This window comes from Sus scrofa, chromosome 1 (genome assembly GCF_000003025.6).
Source record: "Sus scrofa isolate TJ Tabasco breed Duroc chromosome 1, Sscrofa11.1, whole genome shotgun sequence".
Classification (NCBI taxonomy): domain Eukaryota; kingdom Metazoa; phylum Chordata; class Mammalia; order Artiodactyla; family Suidae; genus Sus; species Sus scrofa.
Window position 1 is genome coordinate 166,888,523 of NC_010443.5, and position 26,771 is coordinate 166,915,293.

The window sequence follows — 26,771 nt, forward strand, 5'->3', positions numbered from 1 at the left end:
CAGGTCCTCCCCAGTCCAATGTGCTCCATTTGAAGACAGGAGAAAATGCAAAGATAGGGAAATGGAGATCAGAAAAACTCACCTCCACATCTTTGCTTCAGTAACTCCTTGGTGTATGACCTTGGGCACATCTTTTAGCATTGCAGAGCCTCAGGTTGTTCATCTGTGAACGGAGGTGGTTACCATTGTTGGCTTTCCTTTCTCACATTATTCTTTTAAGGACCAATGGAATGAACGATGTAAAGTATTGAGTGAACTGGGCAGCATGTTCCAGGTGGACCATTCATCACCACCACCATCACCATCATCTTCATCATTACCAGCATCATCAGCACCATCATCAGCATTATTATCTTTTGAGCCCTGATGAAACCCACAAAGTTAACAAGCTGCCAGTGCCTGGAGTAAATACAGGCTCTGGAAGGTTTGGGAGGAATATAGAGAGATCAGAGTTACACCTGAGGAAGCAGGAATAGATGAAGGAGGCTAAGGGTGCCTGAACATTTTCGTAGGCTGTACCACCAGGCTGGGAGACAGGTTAATATGTGCAAACCCTCTTGAAGATCAAAGGAAGAAAATCCCCAAGCATGGCCCAACCCTGCCTTGCCCTTGTGGAATTTAAAGTCCAGGGGAGCAAACCAGGTGGAATCCTGCCTGGCCAGACTAGAGGTCCCTTCTAGAACAGTGCAAAGAGCAAAGCTTTGGGAAATGTGGGAACAAGCAGAATGTTCTCTCCTATTAATTAGGGGAAACTTCATGAAAGAGGAAGCTGAGTTCCAAACTGGGCAAGTCATGGCACACTGGGACTTGGTGGGCGGATACATTAAAATCTGTGCTTCCTTGGAGCCTTAGGCACTGCTGCCAAAGAATAAATTGGCGCAGTCTTTTTGGTGGGCAGTCTGGCTGTATGTGTCAGCATCTTAAATATGTATACTGAATGGCCTAGCAATGCCATTTTTAGGGATTTATCCTAAAAAGCAAATTGGACATATATACACAAGAAGTACATTAACCACCTTGTTCATTGATTCACTTAGCAAATATTTATTAAGCACAGGATCTGCTGTTTCCAAGTACTATTCTAGATGCTGGAGATATGTCAATAAGCAAAAGAACCATGGTCACTGTTGCCCTCCTGAAGGAGGAATAGACAGTAAACAAATATATAATGTGATAATAACTGCTGTGAAGAAAATAAATCCGGGTAAAGGGATAGAGATGTGAAAGAGCTATTTTTATACTGTGGTTGTTAACAATAATGAGAAAATAAGCATAATCAAAATGCCCAATAATAGGGAAGCAGCTAAATAAATTAGTGATAACCCTTATAATGGAATAGCAAGTCACCTAAAAATTATGTAAATGTATATGAATTAGCATGTAAAGCTAGTCAAGATGTAGTAAGTAGAAGAGCCAGGTTACGAAGCAATATGTTCCACTTATACAAATGTGTGTGTGTGTTTATGTGTCTCTGTGGGTGTGGGTGTGAGTGTGAAAAAGTTTGGAAGGACAGAGAAAGTGTTTGGGGAAGTTGTATCTTCTCACTTGGGGTCTTTTTTTATCTTATTCTTTGAAGTTCTGTAATACTTGAATCTTTAAAAAAAACTGGAGCTCCCATCACGGCTCAGTGGTTAACTAACTCGAATAGCATCCATGAGGATGCGGGTTTGATCCCTGGCCTTGCTCAGTGGGTTAAGGATCCAGCATTGCCGTGAGCTGTGGTGTAGGTCGCAGACGTGCCTTAGATCTGGCGTTGCTGTGGCTCTGGCATAAGCCGGCAGGTACAGCTCAATTAGACCCCTCGCCTGGGAACCTCCGTATGCCGCTGGTGTGGCCCTAAAAAGACAAAAGACTTAAAAAAAAAAAAAAAAACAACTAATGTATTGATTTTGTGATTTAAATAATAAAATAATTTCCTGTATTGATTTTTTGATTTAAATACTGACGCAGTATCTCTTTGAAACCAAATGGTTTGCAGCCCCAGCCCATCTGCTTTGGAGTCTCAGCACAGGGAGCAGTGGCCTCCAACAAGGACATCGCCGTGGAGCTGACATCGTACAGGCCTGAGGAAGCTCCGTGGCAGGGAGATGAAGGCCCGGTGTCTACTGGGACAAAGGATGAGACTCAGGCACAGTGGGAAGCTGCAACTGGAGATGGGGGCCTGGTAAGGCTGGGGAAACTGGGGCTGGAGGCTGGAGAGCCAGTGGTTTTTCTCCCCAGGAAGGATAGATAGATGGGTCCTTGGAACGTGGAAGCGAGGGCCTCAAGGTCAGGCCACGTTCAGGAAGCACCCCGCAGTGTGTGGGGTTTCTGCAGCCAGTCACCGGCAAACCACCTTCATAACTTTGGCCACATTTACTTCCCACAGGTAGCATTTCCTACTGAATATTCTTTCTTATATCCCAACATTACTTTAAACATAATTGTGTTTTAAAAGGACTCTTTCGATTTCTGTGTTTAATGGAAAATAAATATCATGCGCCATAAACAGAAGATAACTCTAGGAGTTCCCGTCGTGGTGCAGTGGAAACGAATCAGACTAGGAACCATGAGGTTGTGGGTTCGATCCTTGGCCTCACTCAGTGGGTTAAGGATCTGGTGTTGCTGTGAGCTGTGGTGTAGGTGGCAAATGCGGCTCGGATCTGACATTGCTGTGGCTGTGGTGTAGGCCGGCAGCTACAGCTTCAATTAGATCCCTGGCCTGGGAACCTCCATGTGCCACAGGTGTGGCCCTAAAAAGACAAATAAATAAATAAATAAATAACTCTAGAAGCAAAACCAGTGTTATTAAATCCTTGCCAGATGTTTCTGCCGTCTAAGTGAGGTTCTGAGCCTAAAGCTGCACTCTGCTGCTGGTTCCCTCTCTCTCTTTGTTGTGTCCTTGATCTCTTTCTCGCTCACCTTGTTAAAAAAAAAAAAAAAAAAAAAAAGAGGATGGCTTAGCAAATGTTAGAGAGATGTTAAAGATAGAGTGACCATAATGTAAAGCTTTCTCCTTGCAATCAGAAGGATTTTTGGAGAGGAGTAGTCTCTCACAGTGCACCTCCTAAAATAATCATCACAAGTAGTTCAAGTCCAGCTCTGTGGAGGACACAGAATTCAGTGGCCCTCAGACAAAGAAGCAACACGGTATGACGTGGTAAGCACAGGGTGGGCTGCCAGAGACACCACCAGCGCTCTGCAGGAACTTGGGCGAGTCATTTCTAGGGTCTCAGCTTCTGCTTCTCTTCTGTGAAACAAGGGGTCATCCTGGATGATTGTGAAGGTCAGTCCTAAACCTGCCTTCCAGCTCCAAAGAGGAACTACCAAAAGCCCCTGCAGCCCTTTCAGGGTCTGCTCCCTTCATCTGGAGGAAGGAAGCCCATTGACCTGGAGGAATATGGTCTGACTGCTGTGTGTGATTAGGAGGAGTCGGGCAGAGCCAGCGGAGGTCAGCTCCCCATGAGCAAGTCCAGAGCAGGGTCCAAGGGTTGGGGCAAGCTGTGAGCCTGGCCAGCACCTGGCTTTTCTGCCTGGAGCAGCTGGGCAAAGCTTTCAGGGGGAGCAGACCCTCCAGATGAGCTGGACAGTGAAGGATGCACAGGAGTTTGCTATCTGGGGAAGAGGACAGCATGCTCTGGCACAGGGCAAGAATGTTCAAGGCCAGGGGTGTGTCTGGAAAAATTACGCTAATGGAATGACTGGAGACCAAGCCCAGGGGGCCACTGGGGTGAGTGTTCTCCTGTCACACCCTGAAATTATTTGTAGTGGACCGCAAGAGCAGTTGTTAAATTTGGCGGAGTTCTGAGAGCCTGTTATTAAACACAGTCATTGAGGGACCCAAGATGGCAGTATTTACACCCAGAAATGCACAGACGCTAACAATTCCAAATTTGTCAGTGGTGCTGCTGCTCTCTCACTCTGAAGAGCAAGTTTACCACATGCACCCCATGCTCACTGGAATGCTTTGAGCAGAAAAGCCAATTCCCTTCTTGTCACGCTGCTCAGACTGGCAAGGGCTAGGAGGCCTTGAGAAATGCCTGACCCACCCATTCCCTGAGACCCACTGTCTCTGCTCTATTCCCCAAAGGTCTCCGAGGTGTCCTCTGAGAACCACCAATTCTGTAACATCAAGGTAAGATGCTCTAGGGGTTGCCATAACCAAGAGCCCCTGCCCCCAGCCGAGCAATCTAAGCCTCTGCCCTTGAGGGGAGTTGAGGTTGGGGTTGCTATGCTCTTGGTACACAGGTTCCTAAGTCCCCACAGCCTGACTCCTAGGTCTGTAGATGATGGAAGCAAATCCCTGCCCTTGCAGGGCACCTGGGGCATATGCTAGTTGGGCCCCTGTCCCCACCCGCTCTGCATGCAAACATTCTAGGGCTCTCCTAGACTTTCGTGCTCAGAGCACAGCATGTGGAAAACCCTCTGAGTGGGAGCCTCTTAGACCTAGGTTTCAGCCCAGGAGATGACTGCCTGCATGTAAAGGGGGTCTTAAAGCCTTGGGTCTAGCTCTCCCCCACCCACTCAACCCTCTGTCTCCTCTAACCCCCCACTCCCATGTGCAGTGCTACATTGATGGCCCTTACGGGACTCCCACCCGCAGGATCTTTGCCTCTGAGCATGCCGTGCTCATCGGGGCAGGCATTGGCATCACCCCCTTTGCCTCCATCCTGCAGAGCATCTTGTACAGGTGGGTAGACAGGCTGTGGCCCTGCCTGCATCCGGGGCAGAGTCCTGAGAGATACCCTCCCCCCTTTCTCCCTCCATTTCCCTGTCTCCCTCTCCCCTTTCTTTCTTCTCCTGCCCCTCCTCCTGCTCTTTCTTGGGTTTCATCCCTTCGCTTCCTCATGGGGTTGGTCCTGCCACCACACCCTCCCTTCCTGTCCCCTGCACTGTCCTCTGGGGTCCTGGGAAATCTCTTACTCACTCCAAACTCAAAACCTCCTTCTCTCACCTCTCCTCAGGCACCAGAAGAGAAAGCACGTCTGCCCCAGCTGTCAGCACTCCTGGTTAGAGAGCATCCAGGTTGATGACATGAAACTCCATAAGGTGAAGAGCCCCACCTCCTGCAGGCAGGCCTCCAGAGCCTCTCCCCAGACACTGGAGCTGGCTCCACTGTGCAGAGACAGGGGAGGGATGGATGGCCTTCTTGGATCCACTGGTCTCTATGCTTCCCCCGGTGCTTTGAGTTCTCCTTATGCCTCCCAAGTGTCCAGGGCTCCCCGGTCACCTTGGAGAGACATTCTGGGCCCTGCAGGTGGGCATCTCATTAAATAACATGGAACCTGAAAGTCAGACAGCTAGGATTCAGTTACAACCATGATGCCTGCTGGCCATGACCTGGTGGTGGTCTTAAAAAGGAGAATGTTTACCTTTGGAAAATTCATTAATCTTTGTAGGACACTTAAAAGAGTTTCTCAAATAATAATAATAATAAGCAATGTTTTTCTGGCTGTCCTAAGTTTAAGACTTCAGAACACTACTTGCTAGAAACAGTAGATTATTAGAGAAAATCCTGACCTTGCAGTCAGGAACCCCAGTTCTGGTCCCATGGCGGTCTGTGGCCTGGGCAAGATTCCTCAGCTCTGCAAGCCTTGTTTTCCCTCCATTAAGTAGGGGTGATGGCCTGTGCCCTGCTCACAGCAGGGTGGTCACGTGGCATGGGGTAGAGTGGGGGAATCACAGATACGAGTGAGTGAGGTAGCCCTCCCTCTGAACTGGGCCCTTCTCCCTAGGTGGACTTCATCTGGATCAACAGAGACCAGCGGTCTTTCGAGTGGTTTGTGAGCCTGCTGACCAAACTGGAGATGGACCAGGCCAAGGAGCCTCAAGAGGGTAATAGAGGGATGGGGCTTGGGGATGATGGATGTGGAGCAGCAGAGTTCAGGGTCCCTTTAAGAAAGTGTTTAAATTATTCTATTTCTATCAAAAATGTGAGGGAGGAGTTCCCGTCGTGGTGCAGGTGTTAACAAATCCAGCTAGGAACCATGAGGTCTCTGGTTCGATCCCTGGCCTTGCTCAGTGGGTTAAGGATCTGGTGTTGCAGCGAAGTGTGGTGTAGGTTGCAGATGTGGCTCAGATCCTGCGTTGCTGTGGCTCTGGTGTAGGCCAGAGGCTATAGCTCCGATTGGACCCCTAGCCTGGGAACCTCAATATGCCATGGGAGCAGCCCTAGAAAAGGCAAAAAAGACAAAAAAAAAAATGTGAGGGAGAGGGGGCTGCTTTCCCCCTCCAAGTAAAATGTAATATTTTGTGAAACTTAAAGAGGAAAAAAAAAATTTATAATTCCATCTAGTTATCCAGGCATTTTGAAGGATTTCCTTGACATTTTTTTCTTATTCACATTTTTATAAAAATGTATAGCCTTTTCCCCCTTAATTCCTCTTTTTTATGTCATTTCTTTTCATTTTCAAAATGAATTCTTGTGGAGTTCCCTGTGTGGCTCAGCAGTAACGGACTCCACCAATAACCATAAGGATGTGGATTCGATCCCTGGCCTTGCTCAGTGGGCTAAGGATCTGGTGTTGCTGTGGCTGTGGTATAGGTCAGCAGCTGCAGCTCTGATTGGACCCCTAGCCTGGGAACTTCCAAATGCTGCAGGTGTTGCTCTAAAAAGAAAAAAAAAAAAAAAAAAAAAGCATTTGTTAAAAAAGTTAGATTCCCTGACCTCCTCCAGGTCACATTCCCTGGGAATAGGCTGGGAAAGTACGCTTTAACATGCTTCTCGGAAGATTTGAAATCACACTTTTTTTTTTTAGTATCTTTTGTGGAGGGATATTTTGCATGTACTAAAATTCACCACTTTGTGTCCAGTAAATCCAGTGACATCTTGACAAATGTGTACAGTTGTGTAACCATCACCACAATCGGAGCATGGAATGTTTCTACTACCCCCAAAAGTCCCCTCACCCCACTTTGCATCAATACCCTCTCCTGCTTGCAGCCTCTCAAAACTACTGGTCCACTTTCTATCATTGCAGCTTTGCCTTTTGTAGAATTTCATATTTATGGAATCATATAATATGTACATAGTCTTTTCTAATTTCTTTCTTAATAACCTTGCAATTTATCCATGCCTGTTTCAATAAGTAGTTAATTCCTTTTTATTGCTGATTAGTGTTCTATTTTATGGATACACCACAATCTGTTTTTCTACTCAGTTGCTGATAGATATTAGGGTTCTTTCCACCATGTTAGAAATTTTTGGCTATAAAGGTCTTTGTGTGGACATATGTTTCTATTTCTCATAGGTAGGTACTTAAAAGTGGGACTGCTGGGGAGCACAGTATGTGCTAAATTTCATTTCATAGGAAATTGTCAAGTGGTTTTTCCAAAGTGACTGGACCATTTTGTATTTCTGTCAGCAGTGGGTGAGAGTTCCAGTTGTTCCAAAACCTTGTCAATGTTTGATGTTCACAGTCTTTAATTTTAGCCATTCTAATTGGGCATATAAGAGAATCTCAAAATGCCCTTAATTTGTATTTCCCTAATGACAAATGATGTTGAAGATACTACCTTCATGGTCTTATTTGCTGTTTGTATGCTTCTTTGTAAAACGTCTGTTCAAATATTTTGTCCACTCTTTTTTTTTTTTTTTTTTTTTTTTTTTTTGGCCATGACTGCAGTGTGAGGAAGTTCCTAGGTCAGAGCTAGAACCCACGCCACAACAGTGACAGTACTTGATCCTTAACCCACTAAGCCACCAGGGAACTCCTATTTTGTCTACCCTTTAAATCCAGATGTTTGTCTTCTTTTTATTAGATTGTAAGAGTTCTTCATGTATTCTGGAAATGGGCCCATTACTAGGTGAACATTTTATAAATATATTCTCCTAGTCTGTGGTTTGTCTTTTCGTTTTCCTAAACTGTCTTTTGAAGGACAGAATTTAAAAATTTTATTGATATCCAGTTTATCAGATTTTAATTTTATTCTTTATGCTTTTTTGTGTCCTATCTAAAATCTTTGCCTTACACACGGTCACAAGTATTTATTCTCATGTTTTCTCCCAGAAGTTTTATAGTTTTAGCTCTTTATTTAGATCAGTCTCATAGTGAGTTCAACAAGGTCCAGGATATAAGGCCTATATACAAAAATCAATTCTATTTCTATTTACAAGCAAAAAATAATTAGTAATTAAAAATATTTAAATAAAATTTTGAAAACCATGCAATACTTAAGGATAAATTTAGCAAAATATGGACATAACTTGTATACTGAAAACATAACATTTCTGAGAAATGGTTTTCTTTATCTTTATTATACTTGGAATTCATTGAACTTCTCGGACATATGGGCTTATAGTTTTCATCAAAGTTGGATAAATGTGAGCCTTTCTTTCTTTACATATTTTTTTCTGTCTGTCTCCCCTTCCCCTTCCTGGCACTTCAGTTACACAGACATTAGACTGTTTGACATATCACTGGTCATTGAGAGTCTGTAGTTTGGTTTTTTCCCTATCATTCCATGCTTCATTTTAGATAGTTTTTCTTGCTATGTTTTCAAGTTCATTCATCTTTTCTTCCCATCATAACAAAAAATTCCAGCAGGTTTTTAGAAATAAGATATCAAGAAGCCAAGTCTAAAATTCGTACGAAAAACCAAAGGATATAGAATTGCTGTTAATCCTAACCCTTGTATTTTTCATTTCTATTGTTGTATTTTTCTTCTCTAGAGGTTCCATTTGAGGATCTTTTATGTCTTCCATTTTTCTCCTCATCATGACTGCTTTGTTTTGTTTTTACATTCTCAAGCACCTTTATGATATTTGCTGTAACATCTTTGCCTAAGTCCATCATCTCTGTCATTTCTGGATCTGTTTCTGATGACTAGTTTTCTCTTAGATATGCATTATATTTTCCTCCCTCTTTGCATGCCTCATAAATTTTTACTGGATGCTGGGCATTATGAATTGCACGTTGCTGAGTTCTGGATTTTGTGGTATTTCTTTAAATAGTACTGTACTTTGTTCTGGTGCACAGTTAGGTTATTTAGGATGATATGGATATTTTCAAGACTTTTAACTTTTGTTGAAGTGAATCCAGAACAGTCTTTATTGTGGAGCTAAATCAGCCCCAGGGATAGGGTACGGCACTTCTGAGGACTCATCCCACTGCCTTATGTATTCCAAGGTCTCAGTGCTCTCGATGATGAAAACACAAACTATTCCCAGCTGTCTGAACTCCAAGTTCTGTTCGGCGTCAAGTTTTCTGGTCATTTTCTGTCACACGTGTACAGATTAACACTCAGCCAAGGACTGAGGGGGAACTTTAGCAGATTTCCAGAGCTGGTGAACCTGCATCCTCCCTCTTTCTCTTCTTCCTTCTTTCTCTCTCTCTTCGGCTCCCTTTTTTCTAGCTTTGTACCTGGTGCATTTGAGCAGTCAAGAAGACTCCAATTTCTGTCTCTTTGGCTCAGTGAGGCCGACACTAGGCAATTATAAGGCTCACTTCATTGTTGCCTCCATCAGCAACAGCAGTCCTGCACTACCTGTTGACCAATGTCTAGAAACCATTGTTTTACATATTCTGTTCATTTTTATAGTTGTTCAAAGTGAAAGAGGAATATGGTTGCTTTTACTCCAGTGTAAATTTTTAATGTGTGTAATCTGTAAGTAGAGAGAAACATGTGACCAAGCATATATATTTATTGGGAGTGAATGCTCGACATTTTTCCTGGGGAAGTAGCAATCAAAAAGTCGGGAGAGTGGTGTAAGATAAAGATTAAACACCTTAGCATGTATGAATTCTTTTGCTGCTTGCTCCCTTCTTTTATAGGTGCATCAAAATGGAATGTTTAAACATCTTCCCCCCAGCCCCTGCAGTCTCCCCTCCCCACCCACCAAGTGTTGAATCCTGTATTTTTTTTTACTAAGCATTGTACAATGACATGTTTCTCTGGGTTGCATCATAGTCCTCATGGGATATCTTTGTGGAATGCTAAAGTTTAATACTGTTGAAAGTTAACCTGTTGGCCTTTTGTTATGTTTTACTTATGAAAGATCTTACATAAGGAGGAATATCTTTAGATATGTTTCTAACTTCACGAGAATTGGTGTGGTTGTTTATATTGGTTGAGTTCACTGGTACTAGATCTTATCTGGCGTCTTAATTATCACAAGGTTGTTGTGAGTAAATTCAAATTCCTTTGATAAACATAGTTTATAAGTTTGAGTAATCAAACACAGTTTTCTACCAAAAGATATTCAAACACATGTAGTTTACTGTAACAAATATCCAGAGCCTTAAAGCACAAGTCAACAATCTTTGGAAGAGAGCAATAAAACCTTAAAATGTTGCAGTAAAGCTTCTTGCCCTTCTTGTAAATAAAAAATTAAAGCAAATATTTGTATAGCATCGAATTTGTTCTAAATGCTTTTAAGTATATTAATTCATAAACTTGCTTTTATGATGACAACCTAGGGGAACAGTTTAGATTTAATTTAAATTGTCTAGTTACTGGTGTATAAATATTTGCTGTTTGCTTCTTCCTAAGTCATGTAAGCAAAGGGTAACAGCTAACCCAGAGCTTTGCATTCTCAAAGCCACTTGAGTCAACAACTTTGTTACTTCAGATTTCTTCCCAGGTTTCTCATTAATTGCAGAGTCTCTGATTTCAACTTTAATTATTTATTTTATTTATTTTTTGCTTTTTAGGACCGTACCCATGGCTTATGGATGTTCCCAGGCTAGGGGTTGAATCAGAGCTATAGCCGCAGGCCTACGCCACAGCCACAGCCACAGCAATGCAGGATCCCTGGTGCCTGCTCCCCTCCTCTCTTGTTGCCTGTGGGGTGGGGTGGCTCTGGGGTGGGAGGAAGGGCCAGGGCTCTCTTAGGTGGGCATCCCTTATGGTATCTCCCCTTCCCTCCCTCACCACCAGCCCTGCTCAAGTTCAGTGATGTGTGAAATTCAATGTGGTATCCCTCCTGGGGCCATTTGCATTTTGACGGTGGCTGAGACCTTGCAGTGGCTTATGAAACAATAGAGAGTGAGTTGGGTGGCCTGAATCCTTTAAGAAGAGGGGAGAAGGATGAAGGATCATCAGCTCATAAATCCAGCATCAGATCTCAGGCCCTGCCACTTCCAGCCTGCACCATGGCACAGGTCTAGAATAGTGCTTGCCAGTCTTCTCCCCATTGTGGCACACAGGAAAAATGACAATGTTTGTTTGCCACCTCTGGGAGAACAAACGAAGCTGCTTGAGCACAGAGGTACCCACCTGGGAGTGCCTATTGCTCTGAGAGCTGGTGGGATCAACATCTCAAAAACCTGTCCCACTGTAGGCTCAGAGCTATGGACACTCAAGCCTCCTAGGTCTCCTTGATGCCAGTCTCTTCACTGTCCCTTCAGTCCTCTGACTCTGCTCCCTGAAATGTTCTTTTCTTCCCATCATGCCTTGCTCCAGCACCCTCTCCCTGCCCCCATCTCCTAGCTGGGGACTCCAGACCTTTTCATTCTGGCCTCAATATGTGTCCAGTCCCATCTACTCTCATCCCCATTCAAGGATTCTTTGTTCCAGCCAAACAGTCACATCAAGGCTCACAGACACCAGCCTCTCGCCCTTGGCTCACACTGACCCTTCTTAGAGTGCCTTCCTTTCACCTCCCCTTTGAAGACCTTGCCCAGTCCCCACCCTCCCAGGAAGCAGTTCTGTCTGCTCCAGCCCTTCCCTGCACATCAGTATCGTTTGCCATCTGATCTACTCACTCAACCCTTGACCCTCTGGTCTCAGTTGCCTTTTTGTGTGTGCATGGCTTGAAAGCATGCCAAGGGTAGCCAAGCTGCCCTAGGATTTATTTGCCTTCTGCAAATATAAGGTCCAGCTCCTGGGGTGGTTGTGAGGCTCACATTGGACAATGGCTATAAAGTAAGTGTATGCTGTACACGGGATAGGCCCAGCTAAAGCAGTGCGCCATCTTTCCTTACTGCAGCACTGGTCAGATATGGGTCCTGGGTGAACACACTTGGCTGAAGGTGTGAGCCCTCCAAGCCCCAGGACAAGGTGGCTGGCATCACTGTCCCCTTTGCTGGCCCCTCAGCCTTCTCCTCCCACCACATAGGCCGCTTCCTGGAGCTGCACATGTACATGACCTCTGCGCTGGGCAAGAATGACATGAAGGCCATTGGCCTGCAGATGGCCCTTGACCTCCTGGCCAAGAAGGAGAAGAAAGATTCCATCACGGGCCTCCAGACACGCACCCAGCCTGGGCGGCCTGATTGGAACAAGGTAAAGCCCCCCTGGAGTCCCGAAACCTGCAGGGACTAGTGAGGCTGAGAGCCTGAGGCAGTGACTGGAGAGATTAGGGCTAAGCAACCAGAGGCTAAGCATGAGGCCAGCATACAGGGTCCAGGCAGGATCTCACAGGTAGAATGGGAGGCAGAGTACCTACGTTCTGGCTCCATCACTAGCTCATTTTGTTCCGCCATTAGCCTCTGTTTCCCCCTCTGATCACAGAGGAAATTAGCCCATATGACCTCCAAGGCCTCTCCCGGCCCCAACTCCCTGTAAACCAGCATCCACAGAAGCATCAAGGACAGAGTCCTGGGGAAGCATCAAGTCTTAGGCCTTCCTGGTACAAATGGGGAAACTGAGGCCCAGAGCCACTAAATAGTTTTCAGTCTATTTTATTCCCCAGATTGGTTTTATTATTATTTTTCCTCCCTCAGCACTTACCAATTGGGGTGTAGAGTTGGCCTGAAGTGACCAGAAGGTATTGTTCTTCAAACTGCTATAGATGATCCATGTTTAGATAAGGGGAGCTGGAGAGAGCTGGGTTGGAACAGGATGCCGGCAGTACTTGGGCACCAAGAGGGTTTAGGCAAAGGCAACTCCTTTTTTTAACTGAAGTATAGCTAATTTACAATGTTAGTTTCTAGGGTACAGCAAAATGATTCAGGTATATATATATTCTTTTTCATATTCTGTTCCATTACAGCTTATTACAAAGCAAAGGCAATTCTTAAGGAGAACTTGGGGTAGAAAAGGGGTCTCCCGGGGGGGAGAAAGCCTGACTTCAGGAAAGAGGCGTTTTGATGGAGGCACCAGGGCTAGCATGAGGTTGGGACATTGGAGCTCCACATGCCTGGTGGACTCTGCCATCACCCTCCAACACTGCAGCTGATTTAGTGCTCATCTGCCCTACAGATGCAGCTCCTTGGAGGGAGGGCCTTAGCCTTATTTCTTTCTGTCCAAGCCCCTCCCCAAGGTCTAGGTCAGGTTATATGTTGAGCAAATGGCCTCTAAACTGATGGCTGAAGCTAAGCAGTTGTGCCTTGGCTGGAGCTCCTCCTGGGCAGGACAGCCACCCTGGCCCGTTAAGTCCTGAGCCCCACTGGGTGTGTCACTGGGAGGGTCCTCAGGCCCTCTCTTCCCCCTTTGCTCTTCCTTACCCCCGTGGACTCTAGGTGTTCCAGAAGGTGGCCGCGGAGAAGAAGGGCAAGGTGCAGGTCTTCTTCTGTGGCTCTCCAGCTCTGGCCAAGGTGCTCAAGGGCCACTGTGAGCAGTTCAGCTTCAAATTTTTCCAAGAGAACTTCTAGTCCCACCTCTCCAAGCTCTGCCCACACCTGCCAACCTGAGCGCTACCACTGTCCTGCAAGGACTGGCCTCAGAAGACCCCCAAATCCTCTTCCACGCACATGACAGGATGCCCTAGGGGACAGATGAACTTCCTTCAGAGCCCAGGGAGAAGGGCAGGGCTTCGTGTGGCACTGCTGTGAGTTCTGGGGTTGCTATGGGCCTGATCAGCCCTGGGGGGCAGGGGAGGTGCTGGGGGCGGGGGGGCTTCCCAGGACAACTGCTCCTCCAGCATCTTCTGAGGGTGCCTCCCCTCCAACTACAGCAGTCCAGACCTGCCTCATCATCACAAGCATCTAGGAACTTACACACACACACACACAGCATTTTACTATGACAATTTTTAAACATACAGAAAGTTAAAAGAATTGTGCGTGAACAGTGTTACCCACTTTCCAGATTCCTCAGTTAACATTTTGCTGTATTTACTTTATTGCATATTATCCATCTATCCCTCCCTCTATCTATCCATCAATTTACCCAATTTTTCTGATGCATTTCAGAGGAGCTTTCTTTAAATGCAGATTCCTGGGTCCTACTCCAAGAAGTTCTGGTTCTGAGGAATGGGGCATGAGACCTGGAATGTATATTTTATCCAAAAGCCACTCCCATAGGAAGCGGGAAGAAGCATATTTTCCCACTTCTTTCTATGCCATTGTCCTCCTGTCTTTCTGTTTCTCTCCATCCCTTTCCTTTCTTTCTGCCCCCATTTCTCTTCCCTGTGCCTGTCCCTCCCTGTTCCCCCCTTGCTCTGCATGAGAGTTTTCCCTTCTCTCCACTCACTGAGTCATTGGAGAAGTAGGATGGAGACAACATCTGTGTGTGTTTCTCTGTGTGGTCACAGCCTTGTGCCCAGGAATCAAGCAGGTTGTGACTTGAAGCTCAGTTCATCCATGCCCCAGTGGGGTGGCGCTGGCAACCTCTGTAGGTCCTTTGCTTCATCTGGTAAATGGGCTTATTGACACCCCCCACCCCAGTCACAGTTGCTGTGGCGTCCCCGGCGGTGTTCAGAATATTCGTCCTTCTCCCTGGCCATTCTTTATTGCTCCAGACACCTGGGTTTCTGCAGCTCCTCTCTGTGCTGTAGCTTTCTCTATGTCTGTGTTCCAGATTCTGTTTGCATCTGTCACTGTCCAGGCAGGGGTGGATGGCAGGGACAGTAAATACAAAAGCTCCCTGAGGAGATCTCTGGGGAGGAGAGGTCCTGGGTTGTGGGCAAGGGCAGGAGAGCTGGCCTCGCTCCTCAGATCCGTGCTGGCATTTTCTCTCTGCCCCACACTGCAAGCTTATGGGGACCCCACTGTTCCAGGACATCCTCCGCCTTGAGCGGGTCTTGCTGGGTTCCATCTCTTCTTTGACAGTCTAAATTCTCCCTAAAGCTGCCTTCCTGGGATTGGATTTAGGCCCTTTCCAATGGGATTGTAGATTGTATTTTCTTTTCTGTGGGTGGAAAGTCCTTGGAGCATAACAGGTAAAGAAGCTGGTGACAACCATGATGGTGACACCCCTTATAAAGGGCTGGGCATCAGAGCAGGGGCTGGGACACAGCAGGTCAGGGGGTGGCATGCAGAGGGTGCATGGAGAGGACCAATGGAGGGATCTTGGGGATGACAATGAAACAAAGTTTGTGGGAATTCTTTTCAAAAAGAAGCAGCAAGAGGAGAGGATAGCAGATGAGGAAGTTAAAGCTCACCTTCAGCCAAGGGTTGGAGTACCACCTGGGACAGACAAAAGACACAGGGTGTAGTATTTGAGATTTGGGAGGAGCAGGAGGAAGAATTCAAGAGTAATAGGGGACTGAGCTGTCATCCCTGTGGTGAAGGAGGCAGAGAGGAGGGGACCCAGGGTCCCAGAGCCTCTCCTGGGTCTGGGAGCAAGCATATCTAGGAGGCCCTGTGTTGGGGCCTCTGTGTGTGATTCTGTTTGTTTTCCACAAGGCTTGGGTAGGAGCACAGCTCACATGGAAAAACTCAGACTAAGAGAAGTTCAGTTACCAGCCCACGGTCTCAGTCTTGGAGCCCCTTTCTTCCTGTTGAGTCTGTCCTCCCTTTGTCATCAGACTTAGGAAGCCTTGGAAAAAAACACCAACTCTTTAGAGCACAGAAGTAAGCTAAGAGGGTGTCCTAATAGGAGTTCCCTTGTGGCACAACAGGTTAAGGATCAGGCATTGTCACTGCAGTGGCTCGGGTCACTGCTTTGGCCCAAGTTCAATCCCTGGCTCGGGACCTCCCTGTGCCATGGGCATGGCCAAAAGAAAAAAACAGGGTGTCCTTATGGAGGGTAATAACAGGACATATCAGAGTTATGTGGGGATTTTGCAGAGCAGAGTCTGTTTAGCACATGCCTTCACACACACACAGACACACACACGCACATGCACACAACATTTGGTCCAGTCTCTGTTCACACTACCCTGAAACATAGGCACCCCGTCCTCAGTCCTTTGCTCTCTCATGAGAGATTTCCACCAGTCCCCCCTCCTCTATACCAACAGTTCATTTAGAGCATTATCTTCTGAAGGGCATGGGAGCGTGTGGAGCATCTCGAACCTAGATTCTAAAATCCCGTGAAGGATCCACATGTGTCAAAGGCTTTCTGTCCAGACATATTCCAGTTACCCACTAGAGGGCGCTATGGAACCATCAATCTTGAGAGGTTTATTTGCAAAGGAGACTGGTTCCTGAAAGGTAGTGAATCAAGAAAAGGAGGGGGAGGTCCGCAACCCACCCCAAGGCTCCAGGCTCAGGGTAACACCTCCAGGCCCAGACTCAGTAGAACTGCCAAGTCCAAAGACTTCATTTTCAAGGTCAGAGATTCTCTAGGTGCAAGCCCCTCACCCCACCACACAAAATGCCTGCACAACTCCCACCTCCCCACCCCCTGCCCCCTACACACACACACACACACACACACACACACACACACACACACTCCTCTCATCCCTGTGCCCATTGTCCAGGTTCTGGGCTTCTGTCTTTTCTGTCTGCAAGGTCAGAACAGGCCTGGCTCAGGAGAGTCCGTTTGTGGGTATCGTTAGAGGAAGCAGCATCAAAAATGTGGGTTTACAGATTACGCAGACTGTCTGTCTGGATGTTTCCTAGATGCCCATATGGGGGCCTTCCTGCTGTCAACCAGATACAAATGTACCCCCATGGCTGACTGACTTTTCTGCTTTACCCAGATGTTGGTAGTGCCATAGGCACATCTGGGCCAAGATGGCCAAGGCTGGCACGCACAGGGAACAGAGAGGAAACACAGGCCAGCTGCAGACCAGGGGTGGTTTACCAGGGTGTGTGCTGCCCTCCTCCATTGAGCTGTGAGCTCCTGGAGGTCAGGCCTGTGGCCCCATAACCTTCCATAGAGGGAGGGGCAGGAGGCCTAACCTGGATGCCCCTCCCACCTGGGCCGAGGAAGGGGTTACTCAAATGGAATCATCCTCAGGAAGGGCCCTCCGCCTATAACTGTCATATGTAACCTGGGGAAGAGAAGCACAAACACAAGCCCACTGAACAAATGGCTTTGCCTGGCTCCATGGCGCTGCTCTGCTGTGACAACAGCTCTGATGGAGAAAAGCAGCCTTGGTGAAACCAACGCTAGACAGGCCCCCACCCCTGGCCCAAGCCGCACAAGTGCAGCCTTTTAATACACAGAGAGCCTGTGCTCAGCGAGCTGGGGGAGGCAGCGTGGGCAATATTGCGAAGTGTCACGGCCTTACAGACAAGGTGAAGGCTGGAGAGGGATTAGTCACGGTAGTGGAGACTGGCTCTGGGCACACTCCTTAGCAATGTGCAGTGGAAAGGCCTCTGCCCACTTGCGGGGCACCCAGCTCTGCCTTCGCTCTGTGACCTTGGGACTGTCCTATGACTTCTCTGAACTCTCACTTCCTCAGTGAACAGATAAAGAATGTATGTGTTTAAACCCTCGTATGTGCAATAGTCATTTCCCAAAAGATATGCAGACACATATTTTATCAGTTTGCTCTGGGGAGTGGGAATGACGGTTCAGGAAGGAAAAAGTTTTGTTTTTTGGGTTTCGGGGTTTTGCTTGGTTTTGTACTTTTTATTTTCCGCCCTTCTATAAAGTTTAAAGTTTTTATGATAAACATGTATTCGTTTTATAGTTTTATTTTTAAAAGAAACTCAAAGTAGAATGTTAATTTTTGAAAAGTGCAAGTACCCAGTTTTTATAGGTTTCTATTCCATCTAACAAAAACAAATAATGTATGTATATCATGCTGGGGGGTAAACAGAAATGTGTTGGAAGAAGGTGAGGATACACACCAAACAGCCCACAGTTTGGAGGGGATAAAAGAGCACTTTTCTGGTTTTCTCTTTTGTATTTCATGTATTTGTGTGTTACCCATGTAATGTTTCACAGTATAGAATTTTTATACCATATACTTCATATATTACTTATTTTTTATCTACTTATGTGATGGTCTGTATCACTTTTTTTTTTCTTTTCATGCTACACATGAGGCATATAGAAGTTCCCGGGCTAGCAGTTGAATTGGAGCTACAGCTGAAGCTTACACCACAGCCACAGCAACATCAGATCTGAGCTGCATCTGTGACCTGTGCTGTAGCTTGTGGCAATACTGGATCCTTCACTGAGCAAGGCCAGGGATTGAACCTGCATCCTTGCAAAGACAATAGCAGGTCCTTAACCCACTGAGCCACAATGGGAACTGCCTGTGTCACTTTTTAAAAGAATAAAACAAAATAGATTGTCTGAGGTGTCATCTAAGATCTCTTATATTGATTAATTCTCAAAATGAAGTGATTGGGACACAGCTGGGACTGAGGGATGGGCCCTCCTCCCAGGGTGGGGTAGGGGCACGCTCCTGGCCTTTTTGCAGAGTCTGGCTGCTAGAGTGCCCTTATTCAGTATGCAAAGCTGCTGGCCCTAGATGCTCCAAGTACTCATATAAAAGGCCCTTCCAGGCCTAGGGCTGGTCCAGAAAGGCTGCCTCGGGTGCACTGTCTCTGCTAAACAAATACTCCTATTAACCATCCTTCCTGACAGATTGATGCATCTTTTTATGATCTGTCTTTACAATATGATGACTCTCTCCTTTTAAAACTAAGATTAATTCGGACAAGACATTTATTTTTATGAGCAAACCCATCCCAGGGGGAAAGAAGACTCCAGCTGAAAGGCAGAGATGTTGGACAGAGATATGGACTCTCAAAGAAGCTTCCCGCCCCCCCCAACCTCAGTCGCATGGCAGAGGCCCCAGATGAGCTGCCCTGATCCTACCCCAGGCAGATGGGCCACCTTGAATCATCTCAATTGTGTGAGTGTTGCCTCCTGGAGAAAACAAAATAGAGAGTGAGTTTCAGTATTGCAGGGTCTAAGTGCATTTTTTTTTTTTGTAAAAAAAAAAAAAAGTTCTGAGATTGCCCCAAACTTTGTTGGATGTATGTATATACAAATTAAATTTGTCTTTTAAAAGCACTGAAGTACCTTCAAGTGAAGTGAATTATTTATCTCTGTGTCTCTGTGCCTGGAATAGCACCACTCATCTAGTAGGTGCTTGATGTTGGTTCGTGAATGTTTCTACGCCATGATCTCTGTTTCAGCTGGTGGCACCAGGAGGTACCCTTGACTCCTCTATCTCCCCATCCTGTTAACATGCTTTTAAAGCCATTCCCTCTCCCATCAGCCCTGCCTTGGTCCAGTCCTTAAAGGGCCCCTTCCCTGGACTATTTTATCCACCTCCTGACTGGTCTCCCTTTCTCCAGCCTCTCCGGCTCCCATCCGTCCTCTGCACTGTTGCAGATCTGATGACACCCCTTCCTGTTGGATAACTGTCCTATCACAGTCATCAAACTCCTGAGACTGGCACACAGGCCTCTCTGCAGGAGCACTCAATTAAATCCACAGCCAGGGAGTTCCCATCGTGGTGCAGTGGAAATGAATCCGACTAGGAACCATCAGGTTGTGGATTTGATCCCTGGCCTTGCTCAATGGGTTAAGGATCCAGCGTTGCTGTGAGCTGTGGTGTAGGTTGCAGACGAGGCTCAGATCTGGCATTGCTGTGACTGTGGTGTAGGCTAGCAGCTGTAGCTCCAATAACACCCCTAGCCTGGGAACCTCCATATGGCACAGGTGTGGCCCTAAAAAGACAAAAGACAAAACAAAAACAAACAAAAATCCACAGCCAGTATCATTACCAGCCCTTCCTCTTGTGTCTTGGCAACATCCATCTCACCTTCATGCTCTAAAAATGCCATGCAACTCAGAGTTCTCCTGAACACAGTACAATTTCACACTTTCAAGCCATTGCTTCTGTAGTGGCTGACATTTGGAGCAGGCTTCCCTGCCTTCTGATTGAGATCTCAGAACACTTCATCAGCTCATCTGTGACGACTTCCTTGCTGGTCCATCTCTGGGCCAGGCTCCTCCGTGTGACTGCATGGGACCTACTTCCACGACAGCCTCTGTCACAGGTATTGGATTTCCCTATGCTTGTCTGTGAACTCCTCGAGGGCAGGAAGAGTGTCTTTGAGGCTTTGTCTCCCCTGTCCCTTGCACGTGGTAGGTGATCAAGTGTTGGTGTTGATGAACTAACATAACTCACTTGAACCCCATCTCTCTTGCTCTGCTGTGCCCCTTCAAGGATGAAACAAACTCTTAACATCCTTGCAGGCAGATGGGACCAGCTTTACATGTGAACAGAGTAGGTGGCTGGCTTTAAGGGGCGACTTCAGGGAAATATCCCTGCCCTCCCCGCCCCTGCCCCCCATTCCTCCCATATGTGCTTTTCTTCTCCCAGCGGAGGTCAGGGTTAATACAGAAATCCTAATGGCAGAGGCTGTGGCATGAGGAGTTGGGGCTGGGTCCCTTGTACCTCCTGGACACGTCCTCCTCCTCTTCTTCCTTCTTCTTCTTTCTTCCTCTAACTCAAAAGAGATGAATGACTTAGAAAGAGCCAATGAATCAAAAATAGGGAAAGCGGAAAAAAAAAAGAGAGTAATTTTGCCAAGTTATTATTCAAAGGAGCTCTCTGGGACCGGGAGCAGAGCAGCCCCATCAATCACCCCGCAGAGCTCTGGGGGCCAGTGGGGGAGGCGGCCACGCTGTCTGTGGATGGCTCTGTGCGTGAGCGTGAGCGAGAGGCCAGGCTGGGAGCCTGGGGCCCTCTGCCAGGCACCATGGAGGGAGGGAGAGAGGCTAGAGGCAGGCTAGAGGGAGGCTGAAAGGGGGCAGTCAGCCCAAAGGCCTGGGACAAGGCTTATTGACCTGCTTTTCTTGACAAGCCAGAGCCCTCTAGGCTGCAGGCTGGGCTGGACCAGCTCTGGGGAAAGTGCTCCTCAGAGCAGAGCAGGGGGGTGGGGGAGGCCTCAGGCTGGGACCTGCTGTCCCCAAGCCTTTGCTACCCCGACAGAGGAGGCCACAGCCTCACCCCACCAGAAGAGGGGCCTGTGTCACACGCATCCCTGCATCTCATGGCTTCAGGCCCCCTGGATGAGTGAGTGCATGGAAGGATGGATGACAAAATTATTGCAGCACTTAGTTTGCTTCTCTTTGTGCTTTTATAACTTTACCATATTTTTTCTGCATAAGTTTTTCCTTGCAGAAAACCTATTACATTGTAATTATAACCTACTTGGGGGCAGATGGGGGAAATCTGATTCCTCTTGGTACACAAGTCCTACCCATAGGGAGCCCTTGAAAAATAAGTATGAAAGGAGAGAGTGCAGGTGGGAGGGGCAGATTCTCCTGAATGGCCTCAAAGCCTCCACGCATCTCCAAGGTCCCACTGTGCCATCATCTGGAAGATTGTTGGCCCCCATGCTCTCCATCAGAGCACATTTTGGTGCTGTTTAGTTGAATTTGTTTGAATTCCTGCCGTTCTGGGTGCTGGAGTTGAACAGTGGACCAAAGAGTCAAAGTCCCTGCTCTCAGCTTTGTCATCTGTAAAATGAGGACAGCAATAATAATGGTACCTATTAGACAGAGCAATGATAACATGATTAAATAAATTAATGTGCATGGGATACTTAAAAGAGTGCTTGGTGGATAGTAAGTTTTAATAAAGGCTGCTTATTTCTTAGTCCCACTGCTATAGCACAATACTATAGTCTGGGGCGGGGATGCTTCTAAACAATAGAATTTCTTTCTCACAGTTCGAGAGGCTGGAATCAGGGTGCCAGTGTGGTCGGATTCTGCGGAGGACCCTCTTCTGAGTTGCCCATTTGCCACTGAGGTGTCTGCAACCTCTTGTCTCCAGGTCCTTTATGACCAGCTGCATTTGCGGGCTCAGTAAACCACCAGGCTCCCAGGGTCCTCAGGACCACCCCCTCACATGTCCCCCTGGGAAAGCCCTGGCCGGCTGTGTGGACATCCCTGCAGCAGACCCCACTACTCCCTGCATCCCTCCCCCAAGTGGCTAATCCTGGGCTGCAGGAGGCACTGGGAGATCAAGCCACAGCTCCTCCAGCTCATTAGTGCTGCATTGTGAATTCCGGGGATAATGTATGTTCTTTTCTCCCCTGATTGCTTCTGAAATCTGCTGCCTGTTTATCAAATCTGAGTGCTTCGCCGCCCTCTGCTCTTTGGCTCTGCCTGTGCTCCTCTTCTCCAGAAGAGCAAAACAGAGAGATGCTCATGGGGGATTTCTTTTCAGTGGTGAGGACAAGGAGGCCGGTTTCAAAGAGGGTGTCTCTGCGTCACCAGGGGAGCAGGCAAATGGGGGTGGGGGAAGTAGGGGCAGGAGGGCCTCAAAAACCACCTGTCTCCCCACCCAGACTGGACTGAGGCTCATTTCCCAGGAAGAAAACCCCCCTCCTCATGCCCCATTCTCCCAACAAAACCGTATCAAGCCAGCTGAGAATCACTCACTCACTCCTTCACTCACCCCATATACACAGTGCCAGGTGGCAAGGACAGCACATGTGGTGGCAAGGACAGCACATGTGGTGCCAATGCAATGAGGTAGATGCCAGCACAAGGCCTCATGCTGCAGTAGCCAAAGAAGGGGGAATCAAGGTCAAGGTGGGGGTGAAATGTCCCCTGACCTTGATCTTGGAGGAGGCATGGGAAGCAGGGATGGGGGCTGTATTTGTACACACAAGTCCAGGCATGTGCAAAGGCACAGAGGTGTGACTATTTAATCTTGGCATGGCTGGGGAAGCAGGTCAGGAGATTAGCCAGGGAGGGAGTCCAGCAGTGGAGACAGGCCTGGAGGCTGAGTTATGAGGAGCCAATTAAAGAGGTAAAGCAAGGGCATGACAGGGGCTTGTTGGAAAGACCACCAGCCACAGTGTGGACAATGAAATGAAGGGGAGAGTAAATGCCAGGAAGCAGTTGGTGGAAGAAGGCCTGGACTAGGGTAGAGGCAGGGGATGGACAGGGGAACTGCTAAGAGAAGGATGCAGGGGTGAGGCAGGAGGACGAAACCAGTACTATTCAAGCTGAGACCAAGGCCTGTTCAAAGCAGCCAGACCTAGCTAAAGGGAAGCCGATGGTCAGGATGGAATGGGCAACCCCAGCCCCAGTTCAGGATGGACCCAAGTCAGGAGTGAGGCTGCCCTTTCCTTGCTGAGGACTGTGTGGTCTCCTGACATGCCCTGCCTGGTATCAGGACCTGGGCAGGGGTCTCTGCATCTCTTACTTCAGATTCCCAAGAGGGAACATCTGGGTGGCTCCGCTCACATCCTTGCTGCCAGGGAGGGGACTGGCTGCCTTTGACTGGAGGTCCACGTCTGGTCCCATCAGCCTTAGTTGGGGTGGGAGGGACCTGGGTGTGGTAGGACGGGTCAGAGAGGATATTGACATGTTCCCAGAAGGGGTGTGGGCAGGGCAGGCGTGAGGGTACCTCATATCGTGACTGCCTTTGCACGTGCATCTATTTGATTCTGTGCTTTCAGATCCCACCAAAGCCTTCTTAATCTCTCGTGGTCACAGATTACTTCATCTGTGTGTGTGTCACCTCCAGCTAGTCTGACAGCTCCCTGAAGCTGGATCCTTTCCTGCCCCTCCACATTTCCTACAGGGCATTCAGAAAAGAGCTTAGTAGACAGCAGTAAATAGACTTTGGTCTCACCTTGGGTTGTATCCAATGCCATTTTTAATTGTTTTACTGTTTACTTAAGATTTGCAATGGAGTATGTGCTCCTTTGTCAGGACTTCACCCCATGAACAGTGAGCAACAAGACAACCTGACCCCAACATCCTTTCTCCTTCTCTTTTGCAAACTGGCCTCTTTGTTCTGGGTAAATCCAGGTGATAAATAATGACCAGATTAATTAGTCCTGAAAGTTCTGTTGTAGGCTAGTGTCCTCAGGGATTCTGGAGACCCTCCCAGGGTTCTGGAAAAGTTTTCATTTTCCTGATAAAAGGAGCAGGAGAGGCTGGTGCCTCTATCTTCTGCTTCCTGTCTTGGCTGAGATTCCTGGACATCTGGAGTGATCCTATGACCAGGAGCTAGAAGCCAGTACAGAGGGTGAATGGAGGGCAGAGGCCGGGAGTCCCTGCCCTCACCCGGCTGCCGTCATGCTCTAGGATGGGAAATTTGCTTTCCTCTGCTGTGTCCCCAGCTCCTGAAAGAGTGTGGGGCATGTGGTCCTTTCTGTAGTTCTCTGTGGATTGAGGGAATGTCTTTATTCTTTCAGCCACTGTTAGGGGTTGTGTTACTTACAACTAACCATGTTCCTAATCAGTTCACTCCCTATCTGTAAAAATCTGTGGGAGTTCCTGTCATGGCTCAGCAGTTATCAAACCCCACTAGCACCCATGAGGATGTGGGTTCAATCTGTGGCCTTGCTCAGTGGATTAAGGATCCAGCTTTGCAATGAGCTGTGGTGTAGGTCGCAGACACGGCTCGGATCGGCGTTGCTGTGGCTGTGGCATAGGCCGGTGGAAACAGTTCTGATTAGACCCCTAGCCTGGGAACCTCCATACGCCATGGGTGCAGCCCTCAAAAGATAAAAAAGACCAAAAAATTAATTTTAAAAAAAATCTGTGTATGCTAAGATTATAAATGGAGTAAACTGGATGGATCCCAAAATTCAGGTGGCACCCAAAATTTGGAAAGAGATGCACTGATGAGCCACCTGGCACCCTGGACCTCAGCCACTCCCTGCCTGGAGCGGGGACCACTTGCCTCTCTCCCCGCTCCAACCTGCACTTGCACCCCTTCCTTGTTCCTCAAGGGAAAGGCAGAGTCGCCCCATTTTCTTGTGAATCGATGTTTCTTGGTGCCAGTCATCACCTCCTGGCCTGGCCCCGGCTCCCAGAGCTGAGGAGCCTACCAGGACCCAGACCTTCCTAGGTAGGCGCTGTCAAAGCCCCGCCAAACACTGGAGGGAAGGGAAGCAAAGAGGGGGAGACTTTAAAGTCATTTCCTGCCCCTTGGCTCCAGCCTTGCATCATCTCTGATGTGAGCCATTAAGCTGCTAATTACCAACCAATTAGCTCGGGCGAGGCTGCTGCTTCCACAGCCTTGAAAACTGAGCTCCTCCTTCGTACCCAGAGGACCCTGACCACCTCTGTCCCGCCCCGCACCAACTGTCCTTGTGGGAGACATCAAAGGGCCTTCTGCAGATAGGTTCCACCCGTCCTCCCGCGCCCCCACCAATGGGCGTTGAAGAGAACTTTCCCCCAAGAGACTGCAATCACAACCATTTGTAAGTCGGCAGTGAAGGAATACTGCCAGTTATATTTTTACCACATGGGGTGGAGAAAGTAAAGGTCACGAAATAACCAGTTTTTCCAAGGTTCCCACTGCAGGCCTGACTGTGTAGATCTCCTTTTAATCCCATGATTTTTAGGTCCAGCTAATATCAAACTTTATTTCTCAGCTCCTCCTCCCAGTGCTCCTAATTTTCTTGCCACGCTGCTTTCAGTGTCCCTGCTCTCCCCTCATTCTCTGCACTGTCATCTAATGTCCTCGGCCCTTTCCTTCCAAATCCAGCTCAAAATCCTCTTTCTCTTGGAAGTGCTCCCTGCCTCACCCTCCCAACCCCATCGCTAAATAGACTGTTTGCATCGAGCGGCTAAGTGCACACTTCAGTGTCAATTGGTAAATGCTTCAAATCTTTATACTCACCTATGTGCAGGCTTCTTGCCCAGAAAAGTTCCTGAGGTTAGTTTCTCTGTATCTCTCCCAGCGAGGAAGCATAGTTGGGCAAAGAGTGAAAGCTCAAAAAATATTGCCGATTGCCTCTGTGACCTATTGCTGTGTAATTCACTGCTCCAAAGTGAATGGCATAAGACAACAATTTTACTGTTCTCGTAGGATGACGGAGACCAGTGGGGCAGTTCTTCTGTTGTGTCTGGTATTGGCTGGGGCCTCTGCCATCCGTGGGCTGGACTGGGCTGGGGCATCCAAGATGAGGCACTCGCGTGGCTGGGGCCTTGGAGGGGTGGCAGGAAGGCTGTCCTCAGGTGGGACAGCTGGGCCTCTCTCTGTCTCCTCTCATAGATTCTCAGGGTCTCTCCTTTTCTACAAGCTCTCTCTATACAGTCTCTATAACACAGAGAGACCACATTCCTTCCATGTTGGCTCAAGGCCTCCCCAAGAGACAAAGGTGTACACTTCCAGAGCTTCTTAAGTCTTAGACTCAGTGTGTTACTCCTCCCAGATTTTATTGTTTAAAGCAAGTCACAGACCAGCCCAAATCCAATGGGGTGTGACTATGGGGAGGCCTGGCTTGCTGGGGGGCGTCTTCCACACTCACTGTCTGCTGACTGCCCAGTAGCATTTTATGGAAGCCAGGGTCTGGTTTTCTAAAGGACCAAGATTTCTGCAGAAGACTCAGTTCTCTCCCTAGGGCTGTTTTTGTCAAGAATAAACACGTGCCTCCATCCTCGCAGCACACACAGCTCCTGGAACACTGCCACCCTAACCTGGAAAAACTATAAAAACCTCTAAGAGGTGAAGTTGTATTGATGAAGGAGAGATTAAACACCATCATTTGTTTAGAAGCCTATTTATGAGGTGTCTTAAATATTTATTCAATCCTGAGCTCCACCCTCACTTTAGAGATAAACTGAGGCTCAGGTGTGTTAGGTCATCTGCCCACAGTGGTGGAGCTAAATCTGTTTAATCCCAAGACTCTTCCATCATACCAAACAGATTATTAGAGAATGATGTAATTTTTTTTTTTTTTCCAGCTTCAGCTGCAGCACGTGAAAGTTCCCAGGCCAGGGACTGAACCCGAGCCACAACAGCAACCTGAACTGCTGCAGCGATGACACTGGATCCTTAACCT

At 47.6% G+C, this 26,771-nt stretch overlaps 1 protein-coding gene and 1 long non-coding RNA gene across 4 annotated transcripts in view; one reads left to right on the forward strand and one right to left on the reverse strand.

The window, feature by feature from the left end:
- Positions 1 to 19,472, forward strand: part of NOX5 (NADPH oxidase 5) — a 41,065-nt gene extending 21,593 nt beyond the window's left edge. The window contains exons 12-18 of one of the 3 annotated variants that reach the window (XM_021100544.1): positions 1,979 to 2,164; positions 4,070 to 4,114; positions 4,545 to 4,669; positions 4,944 to 5,028; positions 5,715 to 5,814; positions 12,038 to 12,204; positions 13,383 to 19,470. In XM_021100544.1, the coding sequence (XP_020956203.1) occupies positions 1,979 to 2,164; positions 4,070 to 4,114; positions 4,545 to 4,669; positions 4,944 to 5,028; positions 5,715 to 5,814; positions 12,038 to 12,204; positions 13,383 to 13,514 (840 nt within the window). In that variant the 3' untranslated portion in view covers positions 13,515 to 19,470. Of the gene's footprint in view, positions 1 to 1,978; positions 2,165 to 4,069; positions 4,115 to 4,544; positions 4,670 to 4,943; positions 5,029 to 5,714; positions 5,815 to 9,752; positions 10,319 to 12,037; positions 12,205 to 13,382 lie in introns of those variants that run through there. The other 2 variants (XM_021100548.1, XM_021100553.1) reach the window with 2 other exon arrangements.
- Positions 21,067 to 26,478, reverse strand: LOC110261967. Its single transcript, XR_002346369.1, has 2 exons — positions 25,607 to 26,478; positions 21,067 to 21,471 (listed from the first exon to the last, which is right to left on the reverse strand). It is a non-coding gene; the product is annotated as an uncharacterized LOC110261967 (long non-coding RNA).